General features: G+C 45.0%; 1 protein-coding gene across 3 annotated transcripts in view; it reads right to left on the minus strand.

The window, feature by feature from the left end:
* SPTBN1 (spectrin beta, non-erythrocytic 1) overlaps positions 1-20,231 on the minus strand; it is a 192,943-nt gene that overhangs the window by 50,277 nt on the left and 122,435 nt on the right. For all 3 annotated transcript variants that reach the window (XM_036111377.2, XM_036111378.2, XM_036111379.2), the window contains 7 exons: positions 11,106-11,279; positions 7,339-7,430; positions 6,090-6,170; positions 5,586-5,701; positions 2,226-2,338; positions 1,232-1,419; positions 39-156 (listed from right to left, as the gene is read on the minus strand). In XM_036111377.2, coding sequence (XP_035967270.1) covers positions 39-156; positions 1,232-1,419; positions 2,226-2,338; positions 5,586-5,701; positions 6,090-6,170; positions 7,339-7,430; positions 11,106-11,279 — 882 coding nt within the window. The remainder of the gene's footprint in view (positions 1-38; positions 157-1,231; positions 1,420-2,225; positions 2,339-5,585; positions 5,702-6,089; positions 6,171-7,338; positions 7,431-11,105; positions 11,280-20,231) is intronic.

The raw sequence follows: 20,231 nt of genomic DNA on the forward strand, positions 1-20,231 counted from the left end.
GGTCAAGGCCCACATAGGACCAGATGGATGGGCTTTACCTTGTTAATGTCAGAGATGAGCTTGCCCTCCCGGGGCATGTAGACCTTCTGATTGTTGGCCCTCATCTTGCTCTGAATAGTAAAAAGCAGCACTTCCAAGTTCCCCTTCTCAGTAAACCTAAGTATAGGGGAAAAAAAAAATATATATATACACACACACACACACACACACACACACACACACACACACGTTCCTTCAAGGGGAAAAATTCATTTGCTTTTGGAGAAAAAAACCTTTCACACAGCCATACAATTTTAAAAGCCATTTATCTCTGGTCTGATTTATGTGGTACTCATGTTAGAGAAAACAGTGCATTAGTTTTTGGGTATTACAGACCGCAAAATGCACCCAACTGTGGAATTTTGGTGGGGTTGGTTCGTTGCTGCTACTGAGATTTATATTTGGGGGAACACAATACCACTCTTTTATTAATCACTTCATTCAAGGTTTAGACTATACATCCTGGACGATGGACTTCATTCAGAGAGCACAGCTGAATACATTCAGCAAGAATTACTTCAAATGACTACCTAGTGTAACTTTCAATGGCTTTCAGAGACCGCAGCAAGGAATTCACAACTGAGCTGGGTTACAGAAAAAGGAGGAATGACTTTCAAACTCTAAGAAGGGATAAGGTCCATAATCCTTATTTGACAATTAGAATTTTCAAAAAGAAGTCAAAAATCAATTTGGGGGACAACAAAAACTGATCTGAACAGACAGATATAAAACTACTTATTGTCTGTCTGTATTCAACGCATTGTAGTTACACACTTTGCTACAGGCTTATTAGTAGGCCTGACAATGGGTTACTGTTTCAGGCCCACTGGGAGGCTTATCATAAACAATATACACGTACTCAGCTACTTCTCTAAAATCCAGAGCGTAAGGAATTCTGAAACACATCAGGCATAAGAGTCTAGGAAAAGGGACTGGAGACCTGTACCATCTCTTAGGATTCTCACGTATCAGTATCTAGATACCAGGGGCACAAACTACTGGGAAGGGCTCACAGAGGGCGTGGTTTTAACACAGCTCAGCCACTCAGGGTCAGATAAAAAGGAGTAAGACAGACCCCTGGTGAGAGGCACTCATTACGAGATGAGGTCACCTAAGTCAGAAAACAGGGGTCTGAGGCCGCCATCATCTGTCTGCCCACACAAACGGTAATGCATTCCCATCTGCATCTTACTTGGGCGGTTTCTCCACAGTGCGGTAAGTGTTGAATGCCTGAAGCTGTTGTTGAACCCCAACCAGAGAATTGGCAAATTTGCGATTGTTCAGGATAATGATGGTTTGTTCAATCCACTCCAGAAGGTCAGAGGCAAGTGACTCATATTTTTCAATCATTTTTTCTGTTTCAATAGCATTGTCAAGCACCTGTAAACAAGAGTTAGAAAAACCGAACAGTAAGATCATACTGCCAAGTAAGGGAAACAGGCTTATAACCCTACAGAGCACATGCACACTTAATGACTGGCTGTGAAACAGTTCTAGGCCACTCTGGCATAAGCATTTTAAACTCGAGGAACTATGTGTTAATAGGCACTCAGACTGCAGCTAATACTTGTGGGCAATGATGACAGCTTAACTCAAGTGTAATTGGTTCTGTAACCTCCCAACCCCCAGGCACAGGGTTTAAGATTCAGAATGACTCCTGCTGCCACAGCTCCAGAATTCCTAGAAAAACAAAAAGGGCTCTGTTTTGCCTGGTCCCGTCCCATGAGTGCCCATGAATTTTCCATTCTCCTTGCATTAAGAAGACGGTATCATCTGGTATGAGGTGTTCTGAAATATATGGCAGGTGAACATCAGCCAAATGAAAAATAAAAAAGCGTAATAGTGGGGCCTTTTCAACTGGATAAGTAGGATTTCACACCCACGACATCAGCCAACTCATCAGATTTCCAATACCCTGTTTTCTGATAAGGTTGAGGGGAGACGTGTCTCTGGGTCTGAGATGCCCCTCAAATCTCTCCCTAAATATTGTAGCTGCTGCTCCTACCTCCCGTCACTCTTAGGGATGAAGAGGCTTCTGCCTACTACCCTGCGTCTTGGGGTGCCCACCACACATTGATACCGGCTGAACTCATCAGCGCATGGGGAGAACAAGGTGCTCAGTGGCAGTACATTAAGATGTGAACGCTAATCATGTCTCACAACTTATAAAATTGGTGTGAACTCACCTTTCCAATTCGTTTTCCTTCAACAGCCAAGGCCTTCATCTTAGAGAAGTAGTGGTAATAGGTCACCACATAAGTGATAATGGACTTCTCATCAGGGTGGTCCACACTGATATCTGTAACCCGGAGAAGGTTTTGTTCAGTACTCTGCTCGTGGCGCAACCACCCGGGCTGCAGGAACAACCCAGAACTGTTCAACACTGAAACAGGCCAGTGTCTTCAATGTTTGTATTTGAAAGTTCTGCCATCAGTGCATTAATTATAAGGCTAAAGAGGATGAAACCATCTCACCGACTCTTTTATGATAAGAATGTTCATAAATGCCTTCTAACTACTGCAATGGGACATAAAAGTCTTAAGAGACATGATCCTTCCTCTCCAGGATCCCAAGCTACCAAGAAGAAAACCAGTGGAGAAAAATGAGGACTACAGAAGAATTCAGTGAGAATTCTTCGCGATGTGGCTACTCGCCAGGCATGCTCATCTCCCTACCCACGCCCACTCCCAAACTGGGCTTGTGCTTCTTGTAACCTCATTTCTGCTGATGCCACCAGAACTGCTTCCAGTCACTGAGTCTCTTTGGACATCCTTATCTTATTGTTACCTGGTATTCAGTTAGTCACCAAATCCGAGTCCAGATGATCCTATCTATGGAATCCTTATTGTCATTCATGGTTCAGACTCTCATGGTTGCATAAGCAGACCTGAAGCAAGGGCTTCCTCACTGGGTTCCGCTACTACTCAATTCACTTTACACACTGCCCCTGGTTGATCTTCCAGAAGCAAGGCTGCAAACACACTTTCTCCTAGCTCAAAATTATTCAGAAGTGCCCTACAATCTACAAAAAATCAAGTCTAAGCCCCTTAATCCTCTAGAATTTGCCTTAACTTTCCTTCCCTTCCTTCCAACCACTGAGTATCAGGCTCCCTATTAAGAGCCAACCACTGTTGTGACACTTCTAATTCTAGAGCCTACTATTTCTTCTCAGGCACAATCTGAGCCAAACTGGACTATTCAACATTCCCCATACACACTCCACAATTCCCAATATTCCTTCACTTTACTCACAATTTCCCTTTGCCTAAAAGGTCCTTGCCCACCCCATCCCCTTCTTCCTATCCTTCAAGGGTCCACCTGAAAAGTTACTGCTCCAACACAGCTGTTTCCAATCCCTATAGCCAGAATTACTGTCTCTCTCCTCCGTTCCCTTGAAGACTCTGTTTACATGGGTCAACAGTCCACTCTCTGCCAGGTACTATAATTTGCTTACCCATATTTTCTTTGTTTTACAAGACTACGTCCCCAAGGGTACGAACCTTGTGTCTGGGGAAGCCCTGTGCTGTTCCACCTCTCAAATTCCTGGTGTGTTGTCTTGCATAAAGGGGGCAGTCAGTAAGTATTCACTAAGGGAATCAGTAAATGTATGAAGATGCCAGGAGTTTGAGGTATGGCAATATTGGGTGACACGCTTAACTTGGGACAGACAGAAAAGAGAATACAGAGGATGACTCTTAATTGATAATCAGGTTATTTTTCAAAATGCATTCACATGTGTGCCTTCTATCTTCCTGGCAGCCCTGTGTGAGGCAGGATCGTCTCTCTTAAAGACGAGAACACTAGGGCACAGGGCTGGGAAGCTCCCTGCCCAATGTCACCGAGGCAGCCTATGGCAGTGGGGACCAGAACAGCAGCTACTGTTTCCACCCTAGTAGTCCTCGTAGCCAACTCTGCATCTGCTTGGCCCCATCCAAGCAGGCCCCGAGGAGAGAGAAATGGAGGAAGGCCCACCCCCCCCAAAAAAAGAAAAAGAAAAAGAAGAAAAATGCTGGTCCTGTACACAATTTAATAAACACAAAATGTCGACATAATTGGGAAGATGTGAGCAGGCAAAAACCTTGTGGTTTTGTAACTTGTCTGCAACTGTATCTCAGCTGATGCTCTCTGGGCACTGGGCAACTAACAATACTAAGGACAACTAATAATCAAGATCAAACCCACAGGATAAGTGACATCACTGCCTTTTTTAGCTCCTTGTCTTGTGATCTGGGGAACATATATCCCGTTCTTCATATTGGGAAGTGATTAGAAAGATTAACTAATGAGCAAGTTATTAAAAAAAAAAAAAAGGTCATTTAGCACAAAGAGCTATGGCTGAGAAAGAATGTCTTCCCATAGTTAAAACAGGGGTTAAGAAGATTAATCACAGCCCAAGGAATTTTAGTTTTCTGTTTATATTAAGAAATCATTTAATGGGTTAGCACAAAGATAATTTTATCTCAGCTTCCTGTATAGTGAACATATCAGTGAATCTAATGCATTGGGAAATAGCAAGCCTGCTTGGCAGCCTCATGACCTCGATCTGCCCTTGGGGAGTTAAACTTCCTGTTCTATATTTATAAGAACTTTAAACTTTCACTCACAGTTTTCTCTCTCTAGTATTTGCTCACAGCTAAGAGCTGTGATCTAAAAAGCTCCAGTAGTACAAACAAATCCTCTTATATTTCAAATGCTTTTTCAAAGTAAGAAAAAGTGCCTATGACAGCTCCTGCTAAAAGCCTGGAATTAGGATTTTGTTAAGTAAGGGAGCTACAACCTGAGGGAATGCCCCACACAGGTCAGCTCCATGGCACCTGCAGTCAGTCTCTGGGGTCCTGCTGCACGGACTCCGAGTAGAGGGAGCAGTTCCAGGCAGGGCGTGGATGCTCTGCCTCTAGGCAGTCAGCCCTAAGAAGAGACTGTGAGTCCTAACCCTTCTTCCACCCACACGTTCCCGTTTCCTGACGCACCTTCCTCACTTAAGCTCTTCTTGCTCAAAGCAAACACTGCGCAGCCTCCTACAAGCCCCCTACCCCACCCCGTCTGTACGCATTCATCCCAAGGCTGCTTGCCACCTTGGGACAAATGTCAGTCAACAAGCATTCACTGAGAGTCTATAGCAGGTTCCCTTCATTGAGCATCACTGCTAAGAACTTTCAATGACTGATGAATAACCTCTAAAAATAGGGCCCCTACCCACCTTTCCAGTGGTAATTCCTATTATTGCTCTAAACACCACTCCCAATGAACTGTTAGTCCCCAAACACACCTTCCTTGCTCCTGGTTCTGCACCTCTGCTCATGCAAGTGTGTCTGCCTAGCAAGCCCTCTCCTTTCCAACACGTTTAAATCATACTTGTCTTTCAAGGCCTTTTCAAATATAATCCTTTGCACAAATCCTCAAGTAATTCCCACACCAAAATTAAGCTCCTCTTCCTGGAATAATTCCCAAAGCACACTGCACAAATAAACTGACAGCAGATTTTCTACTAGCCCCTCACTATTAGAGATGCTAAAAGTCCCACCTTTCATCTCTCGAGTCCTTACCTTCCGGATCCAACAGTTTAGTGAGGCCAAGGTGCTGCTCTGCCAGGTTGAACGCATTCTGCAGATTGTAGTGTGCATTGGATTTCTTTAGTTTGTCAAAATCTATCAGGTCAGGCCTATGCAGAACAAGAGTGGAACATGACAAAAACCATGGCTTAAGAACACATATGACCAATGCGACATGATCATTACTCCAAAAATGGCAGAAACTACCCCTTAGCAGGGTAAAACTCTCTATTATTATTTAATCATCAAACAATGAAACCTGATTTTTGAACAAACACTTCAAAGTTTATTTAGAGCTGAAGATAATGGGCAAACTTGTTTGTCTGGGAGAATTTACATATTCTCTCACATTTTCCTCACATGGAATGCAGGAATTCCCACCGAGGCGCAACATCTAAGGCAATGGATATGAGGGTCAAAAGTCACCCAGATCTGGGCAGAAAAATGTCAACATTCTACCCCGAAACTGTTAGTATGATTTCTGAGGATGTGACTTACCGGTGTTTGTGTATCAGTGCGTTGAAGGCCATGCCGTCCCTCCAGCTCGTGGTGAAATTGTGAATGTTGACGTTCGGATACCTAACAAAGACAAAGCACAAGAGAAAAGGCAACAGAGTTACCAAATAAAGATTTACAGTTTTGCGAAATGCAGTTTTCAAGAAAAAGCTTGTAAGTACTATAAAAATGTGAGGCAATGAATAGCAAAAGGACAATCAAGTCAGAAGAAATACTGCTTCAACTTCAGCTTTCTATAAAATAAAAATAAAATACATATGCACGTGGCTTTTCTTTCTTGTTAAGTCAATCGGACAAAAGATGTGAACGGAGTCTTAAATTTAAAACACCATGGTTACAAAGGAAAAAGTGACCACAACCCCCAGAAACCTCTGAGACCTCTTTGCCTCCACTGGCTTTCCCCTCTGCCAGCAAAGATACCAGGACCCTGCAGTCACTGAGATCTGAATTCTGGGGAGAGAGCAAGCAGCTGCGATTACCTATTCATGAGACACTCAGCTTTCTTTCTGAGATCACTGAATTGAATAAAGTTTTATACACCAAGTATCTCCCTGAAAAACTTCCCTCTATTTGAGACCTACCCCTATTCACTCAGCTATTCTATGCCATTTACAGACTTTGTATCTCTGGTTGATTAAAGGCTTCTAACTAAGTTGATCCCCTTATTAGGCATACCCTCTTTATGAGCTCCATACTTACCATTAATCACGTCCATTACAGTTACAACTGTCCTCAAAGTAGTTCTAAGTAACTCTCTAGTTACCCTGGTAGGAAATCGGTTCTAAGTACCACGAGACCTAACAATTTCAGTAACAGAACAGATGCAGTTCTCTAAAAAGTAATTTCACTAAAATTTCAAAGGAAGAATAAAAGGAAGGAAAACCAACACAGGTAAATGTATAAAGACTACTCTTAAGTTGACTGCACAAAGCTTCCCCAAAGCAGCAAAAATTAAGAGGAGGAGAACACCCCCAACTGCTTTTTTAAAGTATAAAGTATCGTGGACGTGATTCTTCAACATGGTTTCAGGGTTTTAAAATGCAAGATATACTGCTCTCTGGAGCTTCCCTGATAGAGAAACTCCTCTCGTGCTGTGAGCTAGCTGCAATATCAGCCATCAGCTGCTTGCGAGTTAACGAGCCTTCTTGATGAAAGCAGTGGAGGAGATGGCCGTCAGCGCTGCAGAGAGGTGGCTGCAGTGGCCCCGGGCCCCCGGGGGGTTCAGACTCACCCCGCTGTCTTCATTTGGCACCACAACAGTAATGCGTCCTTGGCAGATTTCTTCTCCTTGTTGTCTTCAGTCTCTACACTGATGTCTTGGATCTAAGATTGACAAACAGGAGACGAAGACATGGCTCAGCTGCGAGGAACGGCCACCAAGAACCGTTCTACACATACACGAAGAGTAAGCTTCAGATCACAGCCCAGCTGCGCAGACTGTCTACTGTGCCAAAGAAAACTGCTTTCTTCAAGGTTCACCTCACCGCAACACCAACCAGGTTTTCCACTTTGCACACAGATAGGAAGGAAGTGAAGAGTACTTACCTGCACGCCGTCCCAGAACCCCCCCATTAGGGGTCACTTCTAACCTCAAAAGAGCCCATCTTCCCAACTACAAGTGCTCACTGTAAACACCCTGGACCTCGCCAGACCCCAAAAAATCTTCGGTTCAGTTTTTTAGAACCAAATGTTTTTCACACTAAGGTGCATGTCCCTCTTTGATGAGGACAGCATATATACCTTTTCCTAAAAGCAGACCCAAATTCTCAAGAGAAAACATGCACATGTGGGCTTCCATGGTCGGTGCTATAGTCTGAATGTCTGTGGCTCTCCCAAACTCTTATGTTCAAATCCTAACTCCCAAAGGTAATGGTATTAGGAGGTGGGGCCTAGCAAAGGGTAGGATCCTCATGAACAGGACTAGTGCCTTATTAAAAAAAAAAAAAAAAAAGGCTCCAGAGAGATCCTTAGTATCTTCCACCACGTGAGGGCCCAGTGACAAGTTCGCAAGCCAGAATAGGGCCTTACCAGACCATGCTAGCTTAATCTCAGACTTAGCCTCCAGAACTGTGGGAAATGAATTTCTATTGTTTGTAAGCTACCTTGTCTATGGTGTTTTGTTATAGCAGCCCGAATGGACTAAGACAGTCTGCATTCATAAGCCACACATGGAGAGCATAAAATCAATATTATACACAGAGCCTGGTCTACTGGCACCAACGTCAGCCTGCCTGGGTCTAAGACCTGTGTCTCCCCGGGCCAGCTCTGCAGCTTCCCACCTGAAGAACGGCTGTCTCACCATGCCGCTATGCACTTACGCGGAGCAAGAATATGAAGTGCTGAGCTCCTAACGAGGAACCCGTAAATGTTACCGCCCTACCAGTTATGTGATTTTAGACAAATGCTCTAAATACCCCTTTGCCCTTAGATTCTTGCCTATAATACTACAGTGTGGGAGAGGGATGGTGTTGGCCTAGAAGGCCGCCCGTCATCTTTTAGCTCCAGCTATTCCAAGCTTCCCTGCCCTGGTCCGTCATGGGTCTTCCTATTTAATCTAAAGACATGCCCCAGAATTCTTTCTGGAAAAGAGATAGAAGGATAATATATAAATACAAGATTAAAAAGTTAGGAACTTTCAACTAGGAAAAACCCCTAGAAATTGAAATAATTATACTTCTAAGAAAATTACCCTTTTTAAACTATGCTAAGTATGTGAAGTATGAGTCTGCATAAACTCCAAACTCTATTATTAGGATCATTAGTTCTTGTGGAGAAAGTAAATGTGAAAGAATAACCTTATTCAAGGGGTAAGACACAGACTCATCGGGAAAGGCAGGTAGAATTCTACACATTAACCCCTGTCGACCTTCTCATGCTTGTGTGTGAAGAAGGGAATCTATTTTCAAACTTGGTCGTTTAGAAACACAGTCTATCCTTCTGAAAGGATTTACAGGAAGCAAGACTTTCCTCCCAGTTTCCCACAACATCCTTTACTCTCTCTTCGATGGACAACAGAATGAAACCTGTATGTCATCATTAGTATTTAATGGATACCTGCTATGCACAGACAGGGCAGGGCAGGTCCCTGAGAGCTCTGGACACGCGTGTGCGCGCGCACACACACACACACACGTGCGCACTGGGAATGTAAACAAGGCTGTATATTCAGGAGTTGGGGGAAAGAGAGATCTCTGTGGAATGTGGAGAAGCTTCACAGAGGAAGCAGAAAGTGAGCTGGGCCTTGGCTGATACAGAATCAATACCTATTTGTGGAATGGGTACTGATTTAATGCAGCTGCTAGATGGAGGAAGCGAGGTCACATAAGACACCCACACTGCAGGCCATGCAGTGACATCGGCAGCCTAGATTTCTTGCCTTAAAGGAAAGAGAAAGTTCATATCAGCATTTACAAGTTCAAGTACAGAAAAAGGCAAGCTGTCAGGAAGCTAATTAGTCCATGACTCAACCCAGTTCATGCTGAGAATCCTGGAAAGGGCTGCGTGTGCCGGCTCACCAACGGGCAATGACCCGATGTGAAGAGTGGCCACCATGAGGATGCCCTTCCACGCTCTGATCGCTACAGGCCAAAGGCAAGAGAAAGAGAACTTTATACTCTACAAAACTGAGGTGAAGCTCAAGGAAGGTCCTACTAATTCCACTTCTGTTGGCCTAAGAATGAGAGCTATAATTAATGAATTTAATGGTACTGACTCCATTTTCAAATCATTTAGGAACTGACAGAAACCTACATGAGAGTTCTGTTTGCAAAACTGTTGTAATTAACTCCATTTACGATTTCATCTTCAACAGTGGTTCCCTCTTCAGAACTACTTACTGGGAATCACTGGGGCTGTGATCCAGAGAATCTGAATTAGTAAAAAGCTTTCCCAAGGCCTCAGAGGATCACGAGGCTTGGGAACCACCCATTCAGGGAGTTTCTTCGGACAGCTCTATTTCAGCTCCTACCCCTCCTCCACATACACACCCAGAACACTGTTAACTCAAACCCACTCCCTGGGGAAATGAGAAAGAAAACGACTGGTTACAGGCTGATTTCAGAGTTTTACGAAGAATACAAAGAGAGCTATAACGTGATTTCTGCTTCTGCCCTTTTTTGGTGAGATTTTTATTTTGCCAGAAAAATCAATCAGACTTTCTATCAAAGGCGTGGAACAGGAAGGAAAGGCACAGAGAACAGAGCCACCCAGGAGACAGGACTGTTAGGACATCTGTTTGCAGAGTAACCTGATGCTTTGGTAAGAAGTGTTTCCAGCATTTCAATTCTAGCTGAAAAGCGGGAGCAGGAAGCCCCGCCTGGAGAAAGAGCCAGTGACCCGGCCAGAGGTGCTCCACAGGACTAGAATTCTGAGCTCTCTCTTAAAGGGTCAGAAGCAAGCGCTGTAGCCCTGACCGGCCCTGTAATCCTGGATAAGGCCCCTCCCTTTCCTCACAAAGTGAAGAAATTAGAATGACCTTGAGAGTACCTTCTGGCTTAGAGTACTTCTATACTTGGAGCCTTCCCCTCGAGTATAACAAACCCATAAAATTGTCATCAATTCACACAAGCATAAGGCTTCTGCACATTTCCCCTGAAAACTGCTTCCTCACATCCAAAGGAAAATGAGAAAATGAAAATGGAGCCCACCCAGCTTCTCCTAAAAATATTCCAGGACACGTGCTACAACCCGGTGAAGTTCAGTCAGCCTAATGCCAGTAACCTAGCGTCAACCACGTCTCTGTATCTTTGCTCCTGAAAGCTTAGGGGCAGACACCAGGTGTTTAGAGTGGCGGGCAGGGATGCAGCCCAGAAACCCCCTTACCTGACAAGAGAACTTTTCAGGGGCTGGCAAAACCGAGGGAGGATGTGGTAGCTGCCACGTGCCGACGGTGGCTGAATGCGACACACGGCTCTGCACCCCTGACTCTGGGATGCCATTTCAACCTGGTCTTCCTGGTTCCTCTGCAATGGGGAGAATCCTGGGGCCAAGTGTCCTTACCTGGAAGCGCAGGATGATGGTCCAGATGAGGCCGAGGGTCAGCCGGTGGTTCCCATCCACGATGTCATGGGAGCCCATGTTCTCAAGATGGACTCTCTGCTCCTTCAGGAACTGAAGGGCCTTGTCCACATTCTCCAGACAGTGGATGCGCATTCGTCCCTTGGTGGGTTTAGGCTAGAAACGGGAGCAGAAGGTGGAAACAGATCATCTAACAGGGCAGAGACAGGCTGGGAGCTACTGCCCAGAGTTCGCACGTGCCCGTTCATGCAGCGCTGCCCTACCCAAACCAAAACATTCAAAAACGTGTGTGCTCGCTCAGGACAAGGACAGTATTTACCTAACATCCTTACAAGAGCAAAGTTTACTGAAGGGACGGTGATCCCTCTTCAGAGGTTTGTTTAATCCTGCAAGGACACGGGTTACAACTGAGCACAGAGGCTGGAAGGTTAAAGAGAAAGGAACCCAATCTCCCTAAAGGACTTCAGAGCTACTGCTGCCACCCACACAGTTTTCTGCAGATGAATGGCAAAACACGCCTGAGGACTTTTCTGACTGCTTTAAACATAAAAATAGGTTTGCTCCTTGCAGGTCTGGGTTGTTTCCTAAGGCTGGCTCAAAATGAAAAGGGGACACACTACCAGAGGAGGAGAATTTCCAAGTGGCAGTTCGTGAGGGTGATGCGGAGGGTTGAGAGAAAGGGTGTGACTGAGAAGGATGAAGGAAAAGACAGTATGAGAGCAGTGTAATTTGAATACCCCAATGTCTCTTCCTTTTACCCAGTTATATCCAATTGAAGCAGCTCTGGGAAGGTGAACATTTTGAATAAATGAAGCAAAAGATCAAGGCACACACCCAGGAAATTCCCCGTGGGTCTCCGTCATCTACTGGGTCTAGAGCAAGCTCACACCTCCACCGCCTGGCTCTGTCCTTTCCTCCTGTCCATTTCCCACACAGCCCCCACTAGTCCAGGCTGCACCTCAGGCTGACGCTGCTTCCGGCTCTCCCAGGGCCTCTCCCTCTCATCTCTTCTCAATGACTGTGCACCTAACTAAGGAGACGGGGTCCGCCGACACGTGCTGTTTCAAACCCAGTGTCCTGGTGCGAAGGCCTGCAGAGCATGAGCACGAGGCCATATCCACTAACTGCAGCACACAGTCAAGTGTGACTCGCAGGGGGCAACAAAGGTCATTCCTAACTGAGCGTGAGAGGAACAGTGGATGGAATCAGAAGGGGCTAAGGAGGAGGGGAACAGGGAGTAGACTGGGGGGCTGCTGGTGTCTTCCCAGGCTCCATCAGGTATAACCACTGTTCTTTCAGACTTGATCTTGAAAAACTCAATCGCAAACACACAAGACCTTTCTCCAAGCCTCTATTCTCTCTCTACAAAATCTCAGTGGAACCTATGTTCCTTTCCACATCCATGTGGGTACAAGGTGTGAGTGGGGCAGGATGGTGATAAAGGTCCATTTCCCTGCAGGTTGACAAGGTCTAATGCCACACCACAGGGACGCCAGTGGATGCGACTGGCCATGCCAAATGAGCTATGGATGGTTCACTGCAGACCCAGATGCAACTCAAGTCCCTGAAAAGCACCAGCCATTGGAAACACCAGGGCATGAGACACAGGAAGGAACTGGAAAAAAAAAAAAAATTTTAGACAAACCTCTTCAGGTAAATGATCAGACTCCTTCAAATGGTTAAAAAACAAACAAACCTCATGAACTTCCAAAAGGCAGAAAAAAAAAAAAAGGAAAACTTTCAGGAACCACTCCTCTTTTTTACAATTCTCCCCCAAATCAATCCAAGATTGGGGTGTGGGGGAGGAGGAACTCCCTTTCCCTAAAATTTCCCTACTGCTCACAGCCTTTTATCTTTTCAGCCATCGAACACGAGCAAACCAGCTCTATGCAGTATGCTTCTGTTGGACAAGTCGACATAGAGGACAACAACTGTCCTGTTGAAAAGCCTATATTCAAGTTACAATTCCACCACTTTCTAGCAAATCAGAGCCTTACTTCTCAACTGTTTACCCATAAACTGGTTAGAATACCAACAATTATCTCAAAGGGCAGTTACATAAATGAATGGTAAACTTATCATTACAGCATTCTCAAACACACAAAATGTCTCTCTACCAGCAAAGAGTACCTCAAGTCTTTTCCTCCCGACAATTCTACTTAAAACAAAAAAAAGGGGACTCCCACCTCTCCCTGTGTTTAGATATAATACACCTCTCTGGAGACAACAGGAAATATTTAGGCTCTAGACAGAACTTTCCCACTAAGAGCCTGAGAAGTTGACATACTTCACCTGAAAGGCCAGCTCAAAATCAGGAGAAACTGTCTCCAAACAGTGATGATGATAATACCACTCTTTTAATCCCGACACCCCAAATTAAATTCTGGACTGGAATGAAAAGAAAAAGTGGTAGAGAAAAATGTGGTTCAGTGGTGTCCCGACGGAGGGGAAAGGGTGTGAAAATACCCAAACCTTGACACTTGGGGCTTCTATACATAGTAAGCGCTCTGTAGTAGTTCAAAGCTTATTAGGAAACAAGTCTGAGAAACATGATTTACAGACATTCTAAATATTATTACTGCTCTGTAGCTACTAATTCAAACTGGGCTAAGTACTGCACAGAAAGAGTTAGTACACGTGCTTTACCACCTCAGTCCCTTTACTACCCTCACGTTTCTCAAACACTTCCCCACATTTCATCTCCGTCGAAGCTCACTCATCTTCAGTGGCCCATTCACGCCTTCTCAGCCAAATGAATAAATAAGACTCGGTGAGGTTAAATGATTCGCTGGTGGCACAGGAGGACAGGGAGTAAGAAGCAAGAGTAAAATTCAAGAACACCAGCTGCCAGGTCTCCTGTTTGCCTCAGGGAGCGCTTCTATCCTGTTTTAGGGCACAGTAGCTGGGCAAGCTTAGGGAGCAATGATGACAGGAAATTAATTTTAGGAAGTATGACTGATCTCACAGAGCTGTACCTTGAAACACACTGGTCATTAAAACAGCAGAGCTCCCAAGATCTAAACATTCTCAGCTGCCACTGACTGAGCAACTATGTTAACCTCTTTGTGAGGTGGTTAATGACGGTTATCACATTTAATCCTCACAGTAACACCATAGAATAATTACCACTTCACGAGGAGAAGACACTGGCTTAGACAGATGGGAGTAATCCATGCTGCAAGGATTCCAAAGCTCATTCTCTTCCTGCTATACCAAGAACGCGGAGTGGTGCACATTTCCACGTGAAAGGAAACAGACTCAGTTCCCATCTGGCAGATAGGTTTCTTTTTTTTTTTTTAAGTGCTATTTTTATATTACTAAACTTCCAACCTCTTAAAAGGAAAAGAGAGATAACAATGGAGAAAACTGAACACAATGGAATTAGGGGGAGGGGTGCAGTCCTCAGTAATAAACACTTTCTTGAGGCCGCACCCCAAGAGCGGCTGATTCTGCCAAGAAAAGGAGCGTTCCCTGTCTTGCCTCCATTAATTATTGTCAAATTTCCACCATGACGCTGGTGTGTCCCTACCACAACGTGTGCCTTTCTGTCCTGGAGGTCACTTCTGATGGGGCGGCCTGAAATGCCATTCCCGTGGAGACAGGATCGACCCCAGACCGGCGTGTGACGCAGGAACAAGTGGCCGTTGTGGGGGCAGCAGGAGAACGGTTCCTCTGAGGAAATGCCCATTTTTACGGATCCTTCTTTAAATCATTTTAACGAGCTTCCCTGCTCTTACAGGCACTTTTCCTGTTTCCCTTCCCAAGGTCCCTTCTAAGTCCCAAGTCTTTATCAAGCACAGCTCTATCCTAGGCCTCACCCCAGGCCCATCTTTTTTCAGACTCCAAAGGAGGAGTGGAAATTACAGGGCTAAAGAACCACCTCTAGCACCTGACAACACAATTCCTATTGCTTATTAGAGCAACTTGTCCGAGCCCTGCCTCGGAGAAGCAGTGTGACCTTGGGCAAATCCACCCAAGTGGACCCAATGCCTTTAGAAAGCGACAAAGGAGCTGGATGGTCCCCGGTCCACCATCTGCCTCCACTGCCTGCCCATCCTTGAGTTTGAATCTATTATCCCCTGCAGAGTGTCAGGATCTGTAGAAGTACAGAATAATCACAATGGCAGGGTTTCTGTCAGAGCCTAGAGATGGCAAAGAGAAAACAAATGTTTCCTAGAGCGATCTGGCCTCCTTGAGTAAAAGAGGAAGACATAGGGGAGGATTTCTGGCAGGGTGTTTTGGTAGGCCCCCTGAGGTTTGGGCCACGCTGTTCCACCCTGGAACCCCCACTCCCTCAGATTTTCTCTATGGGTGTCCCAAGTCACCTTGAAGCCACCTGGAGCAAGAGTTCTCCAAGGGTTGCAGGGTGGACAGAGCACCAGCCCTGGGAAGTGGGAGAGGCTGACTCTAGGACTCCACCTGCCATATACTAGCTGGATGGCCTGGCTGGCCGCTTACTCCGACTCTCAGTACCTATGAAATGAAGGGATCTAACTTAGTGGTCACCAAAGTCACTTCCAGCTATAAAATACAACATATGTGCCGGAGAGCGGAAGGCTTACTAATGTGCAAGGTGAATTCTCACGTGCCCACTGATCCCTTGCTCCGTTAAAGAGGAAATGGAGGAAAGACACTAACTGGTCTCCACGTACCAATGTGACAGACACTTGCTTATGTCTTTGTCTTTTAATCAAAAATAGTTTGACCAAACACACACACACGGCTCTGTTTAATTCAGATGACAGGATGGGAAGCACTAAATCCAGTCTCCTCCAATACAATACACAGCCAAACTCACTTCACACTAAGTCCCCCGTCAAGTTTTGAGCTTTCATGAGTATAAATGATTCTTTTCCGGTTAGAATTAATCAAGGAATAACACAGTGTGTCCCATTAGGTCCTGCCTGTCTCCTCACTGACTGGGACCTCTCCCAATGAGTATTTCTCTCCAGGAGGGCTCAGCAGGAAAGGAGGGCACCAACAAACAGGAGAGTGGACTGGAGGCCAGGTTCTCTGACTTACTAGTCACACTGGCCCTGGGCAAGATCCTGGTGCCCTCTGCCTAGTTCTTCCATAAAGCCTAACTGCCCAATTCATTAGACTGTGAGAATTCAGTGAGATTGCGGACGTGACAGTATATACTAAAAAGCAAGACACGCTCAAGTTACCATCATCACTCTTTCCAAAAACGACCTCCAATTTAGCTGGGATGCTTTCCTACCCCAGGTCCTTCCTGATGCCCACCACGAAATGCGCTCCTCACTCTTCCTCACAGCAGACACCTGACCCTTATCTTCTCCGGCCATCCACACCTGAACCCCTCCCTCCTGGATCCTGCTGGAACCCCACCCACTTGCCATCCAGAAGGCTTGTTGCCCCTTCCCAGCTCTAGGGCTCTGGGACCATTCACTCGGTCCTTTATTGTGCATACCTAGCACTATTAATTCACGTTTTGCACTTTTCGCAGTTAAAATTAGACTGCAATTTAAGGGGGTGTTCCTCTGTGGCTGTTTGTTCAAAACAAAAGAAAATTCTCCCAAACAAATGATATGACAAACAACAGGTAGATTCTGTGGCCAGTTCACAAAACCCCATCTCAACAACAATACATGCCAGTGTGGCTCTCCTAACAAAGGCTTTATGTAAAATTCACTTGGGCGCAGTTCAACACAGGATTTAAGGCTTAACAAATCTCATGGTAAATCTATCTTCCCCACCTAGCTCAGTCTGTTTTGGAATTAACGGTGGCAAAGAAAAAAAAATCCTGTTGATTTCTCTTCTTTGACGCTGAGTAACAGAGTAAGACGACAGAGTATCAGGAAAACAACAGGCAAGCAAAAACCAGTGCTATCTGCAATTGGAAATGGCAGGAGCTGGGGGGGAAAGGGCAGAGGTGTTCAGAAAACCCTGTCCTCTCTGGGTCAGAGGTGAGCGCTCTGGGGGGAGGGAAAAGTGTTCAGAAAACCTTGTCTCTGCATCAGAGGTGAGTGCTCTGTCTGGCAAGAACAAAGCAGAAAACTGGCGGGCTTACTTAGAAGCATTCTTCACTACTGAGGCCCATGGAAGCACAGGCAAGCCTCAAACCTGGGTTGTGACCTGTGGGCTCCACTTCACCCCCAAAGTCTAAGCCTGACAATGTTATTCCCAAGGCCCTGGGATCTGGGACCAATGACAAAGTAACTGACACAGGTTCTCTGGCCATAGCTTTGATCTGCTCAGTTGATGCTGAAGTCAAGAGTGGGCCTATATTTTTTAAGGGAATTTTTAAGCAACACCTTCATGAAGAGTTACAGTCTACCGTAATTTCGTAATTTCCCAAGATATTGGGGAAAAAAATTTTTTTTAGTCAACAACCCAATCCCACCCAAGTATGAAAAGCTTTCTGGCTCAGCCTCAGAGATTCCTCATTGCTCCACAGACTGATATACCGAAGGCAAAGACAGGGACATCTCCAGACACAGGTCCTGTCCAAGCCAGGACCCCAGAAGGGGATTTCTGCCTTCTTGACGTTCCCCATACAGCAGTATCAAGTGCCTTGATAACCCAAATGCCTACTTAAAACCTTTTCAGGGGCGCCTGGGTGGCTCAGTCGTTAAGCATCTGCCTTCAGCTCAGGTCATGATCCCAGGGTCCTGGGATCGAGTCCCACATCTGGCTCCCTGCTCAGCAGGAGGCCTGCTTCTCCCTCTCCCACTCCCTCTGCTTGTGCTCCTGCTCTCGCTGTCTCTCTCTGTCAAATAAATAAAATCTTAAAAAAAAACAAAAAACTTGTTCAAATGTAATTCGAATTCTACTGAACCGAAAGGCAGATGGGGGTTAGGGTGGAATTGTCTGGGTCGTTAAGCTAATGTTTCTTTGAACTTCACTCAGTAAAAATCAGACAAATTTCCTCCTCTGTAAAGAAGGATTAACTGCCTCCAAGAATTTATTAATAAAGTAAATTCAGATACTCTAGTTTTTCAGACATTCATCTGTTATACACGGCCAAGCTGATGGTAAGGCATGGAGCTAAAATGCCGACTGAGACACAGGTCCAGATGGAAGGCAAACGTTTGTATCACACAGGGTTTGGGGTCTCTGGTGCAGAAAGCCCAGAGCTGACTGAATGCTATCTGACCATACATGTTTAGCTGAGGATAAGAATTTACCCACGCCTGGAAGCTCTAACCGCCTCATTAGTTTTGTACTCTGAATATGCAAGGATCCTTTGGGGCAAGGATCCTTTGGGGCAAGCCCTCAAGGAGGTCATCTCCTTCAGGGATGGTCTCTAACTTGAGTCCCCGGCAGCCTCCACTGCCAATAGTAGAGAATAGTTTTGTGTCCCCTCCAGAAAATTCCATGAACCAAATAAACCATGGGGCCGAACAGGGTGAAAATCTTCAGTCTGAATGAACAAGAGCTTTAGCTCACTCTATCTATGGTATTCTTATTTTTGGAATAAGAAGATCAATCAGACTGCACAACCTATAATCAGGGTTGGCTGTGAGGAATGAATAACGAAAGAAGCTAAGGCACTTGGGGGTTCACAAAGTGGTATGTCACTGCTAAACACAATTTCTGGCACTGACTGCCTGAGAGTTTGGAGATAGTGCCCCATCCTATATTCTTCCCCACCCCTACTCTCCTAGGTCTCTGGGTGGCTTAAAAAAAAAAAAAAGAGTATTGGTAACAGCAAATAAAGAAAGGAGTGGGAGGGATCTACACATGACTAAGAATTATGCTTTGTTAGTTGCTTTCTTTTTCCCTACTTAAGTTCTTGTTACCCTGTTCAGAATGAAGGGCAATGGGACTGATCCCATTTGTTATGTGGATATTATCAAAGACACAATCTTCTTAGTATTCAAGAATTATGGACCTTCAAAGGTGAACACTTTGCTCCCTACAGCCTGGAAGACTGAACCCTACTGGAATCAAAATAAATGTTCAAATTAATTTCTATCCACATGACCTTTAAATAATTTTTTAGCTATTTTCAAAAACAAACAAAATAAAAATCAATCAATAATCACACTAGACATTTATGAAGAAAAAAATGAGTTGAGAAGTAGGGGGAAATGTCTGCTTATAAAAATTAAATTTAGGGGCATTTGGTTGGCTCAGTCAGTAGAGCATGCAAGCCTTGATCTTGGGCTTATAAATTTGAGCCCCACATTGAGTGTAGAGATTATTTAAAAATAAAAATCTTTAAAAAAAAAACCAAACCAATAAAACCCAAAAAATTAAATTTAAAGGTGCATATCACAATAATTCTACCCTAGGTTCTCACACAAGACACACTTCAAAAAAACAAATCAAAATGCAAAAAATGACAGGTCTTTATCCTCTGCACATGAGCCCAACTGCCCCCAATCTCACCCTCTCGAAACTACTTTCGGGGCAGCCATCATCTTGAGCAGAAGCCTCCTTTATTTTTTGAGTTTGGTTAGCTTGACCCAAAACTCTCAAAGAAGATGAGGTAACAAGACCTGCATGCTTGAGGAACAAAGAGCAGAGACAAAACTCACTATAAGCAAGATGGGGCCTCACTATCTCTTAAAGGACTCAGTTCTTGAACACAGGGGCAGGGAGAGAGAAAACTCTGTGTTTTTACCCAGGCTCAAGAGGCAATTCTGTTGGTAGGCTAGTAACAGGGCAGAGGTGTATGGGTCGGTCTGCATACAGACCCGTGCGGCTGTCAAGTTCCAGGGTGGAGCTCAAGTTAAAAATAAGGCTTTCTGGCAGCCCTGCCAACCAGCAGCGTCATAGTTTCCCGGTGATGTCACTACAGGTGTGGGGCTCTATCCCTGGGTGTCAGCATTTGGCTCGGTCCCACCACCACCTATGGAACTACATGTGCTCTGGTACAATTTAGCATCTATTTTCAAACCGAGACCAGATAAAACCTGTTGGGTCAGTTACAGGGACTGCTTTAAGGTTCATAAACAAAAGTCACATCAGAGACAGCCGCAGTACCTCTGGGAAAGAGAATGGGAATAGAACTTTGAGTGTAGGCTGACAATTCCCCTGCCCAAAAAGGCACCACGAACTGATCAGAAGCTCTGTGTTTCCAAGGAGATGACAAAACACCAGGCTCTCCCTCCACCCCCAAAATAAAAAGTATGCAAGGAA

This window comes from Halichoerus grypus, chromosome 10 (assembly GCF_964656455.1).
Source record: "Halichoerus grypus chromosome 10, mHalGry1.hap1.1, whole genome shotgun sequence".
NCBI classification, from domain to species: domain Eukaryota; kingdom Metazoa; phylum Chordata; class Mammalia; order Carnivora; family Phocidae; genus Halichoerus; species Halichoerus grypus.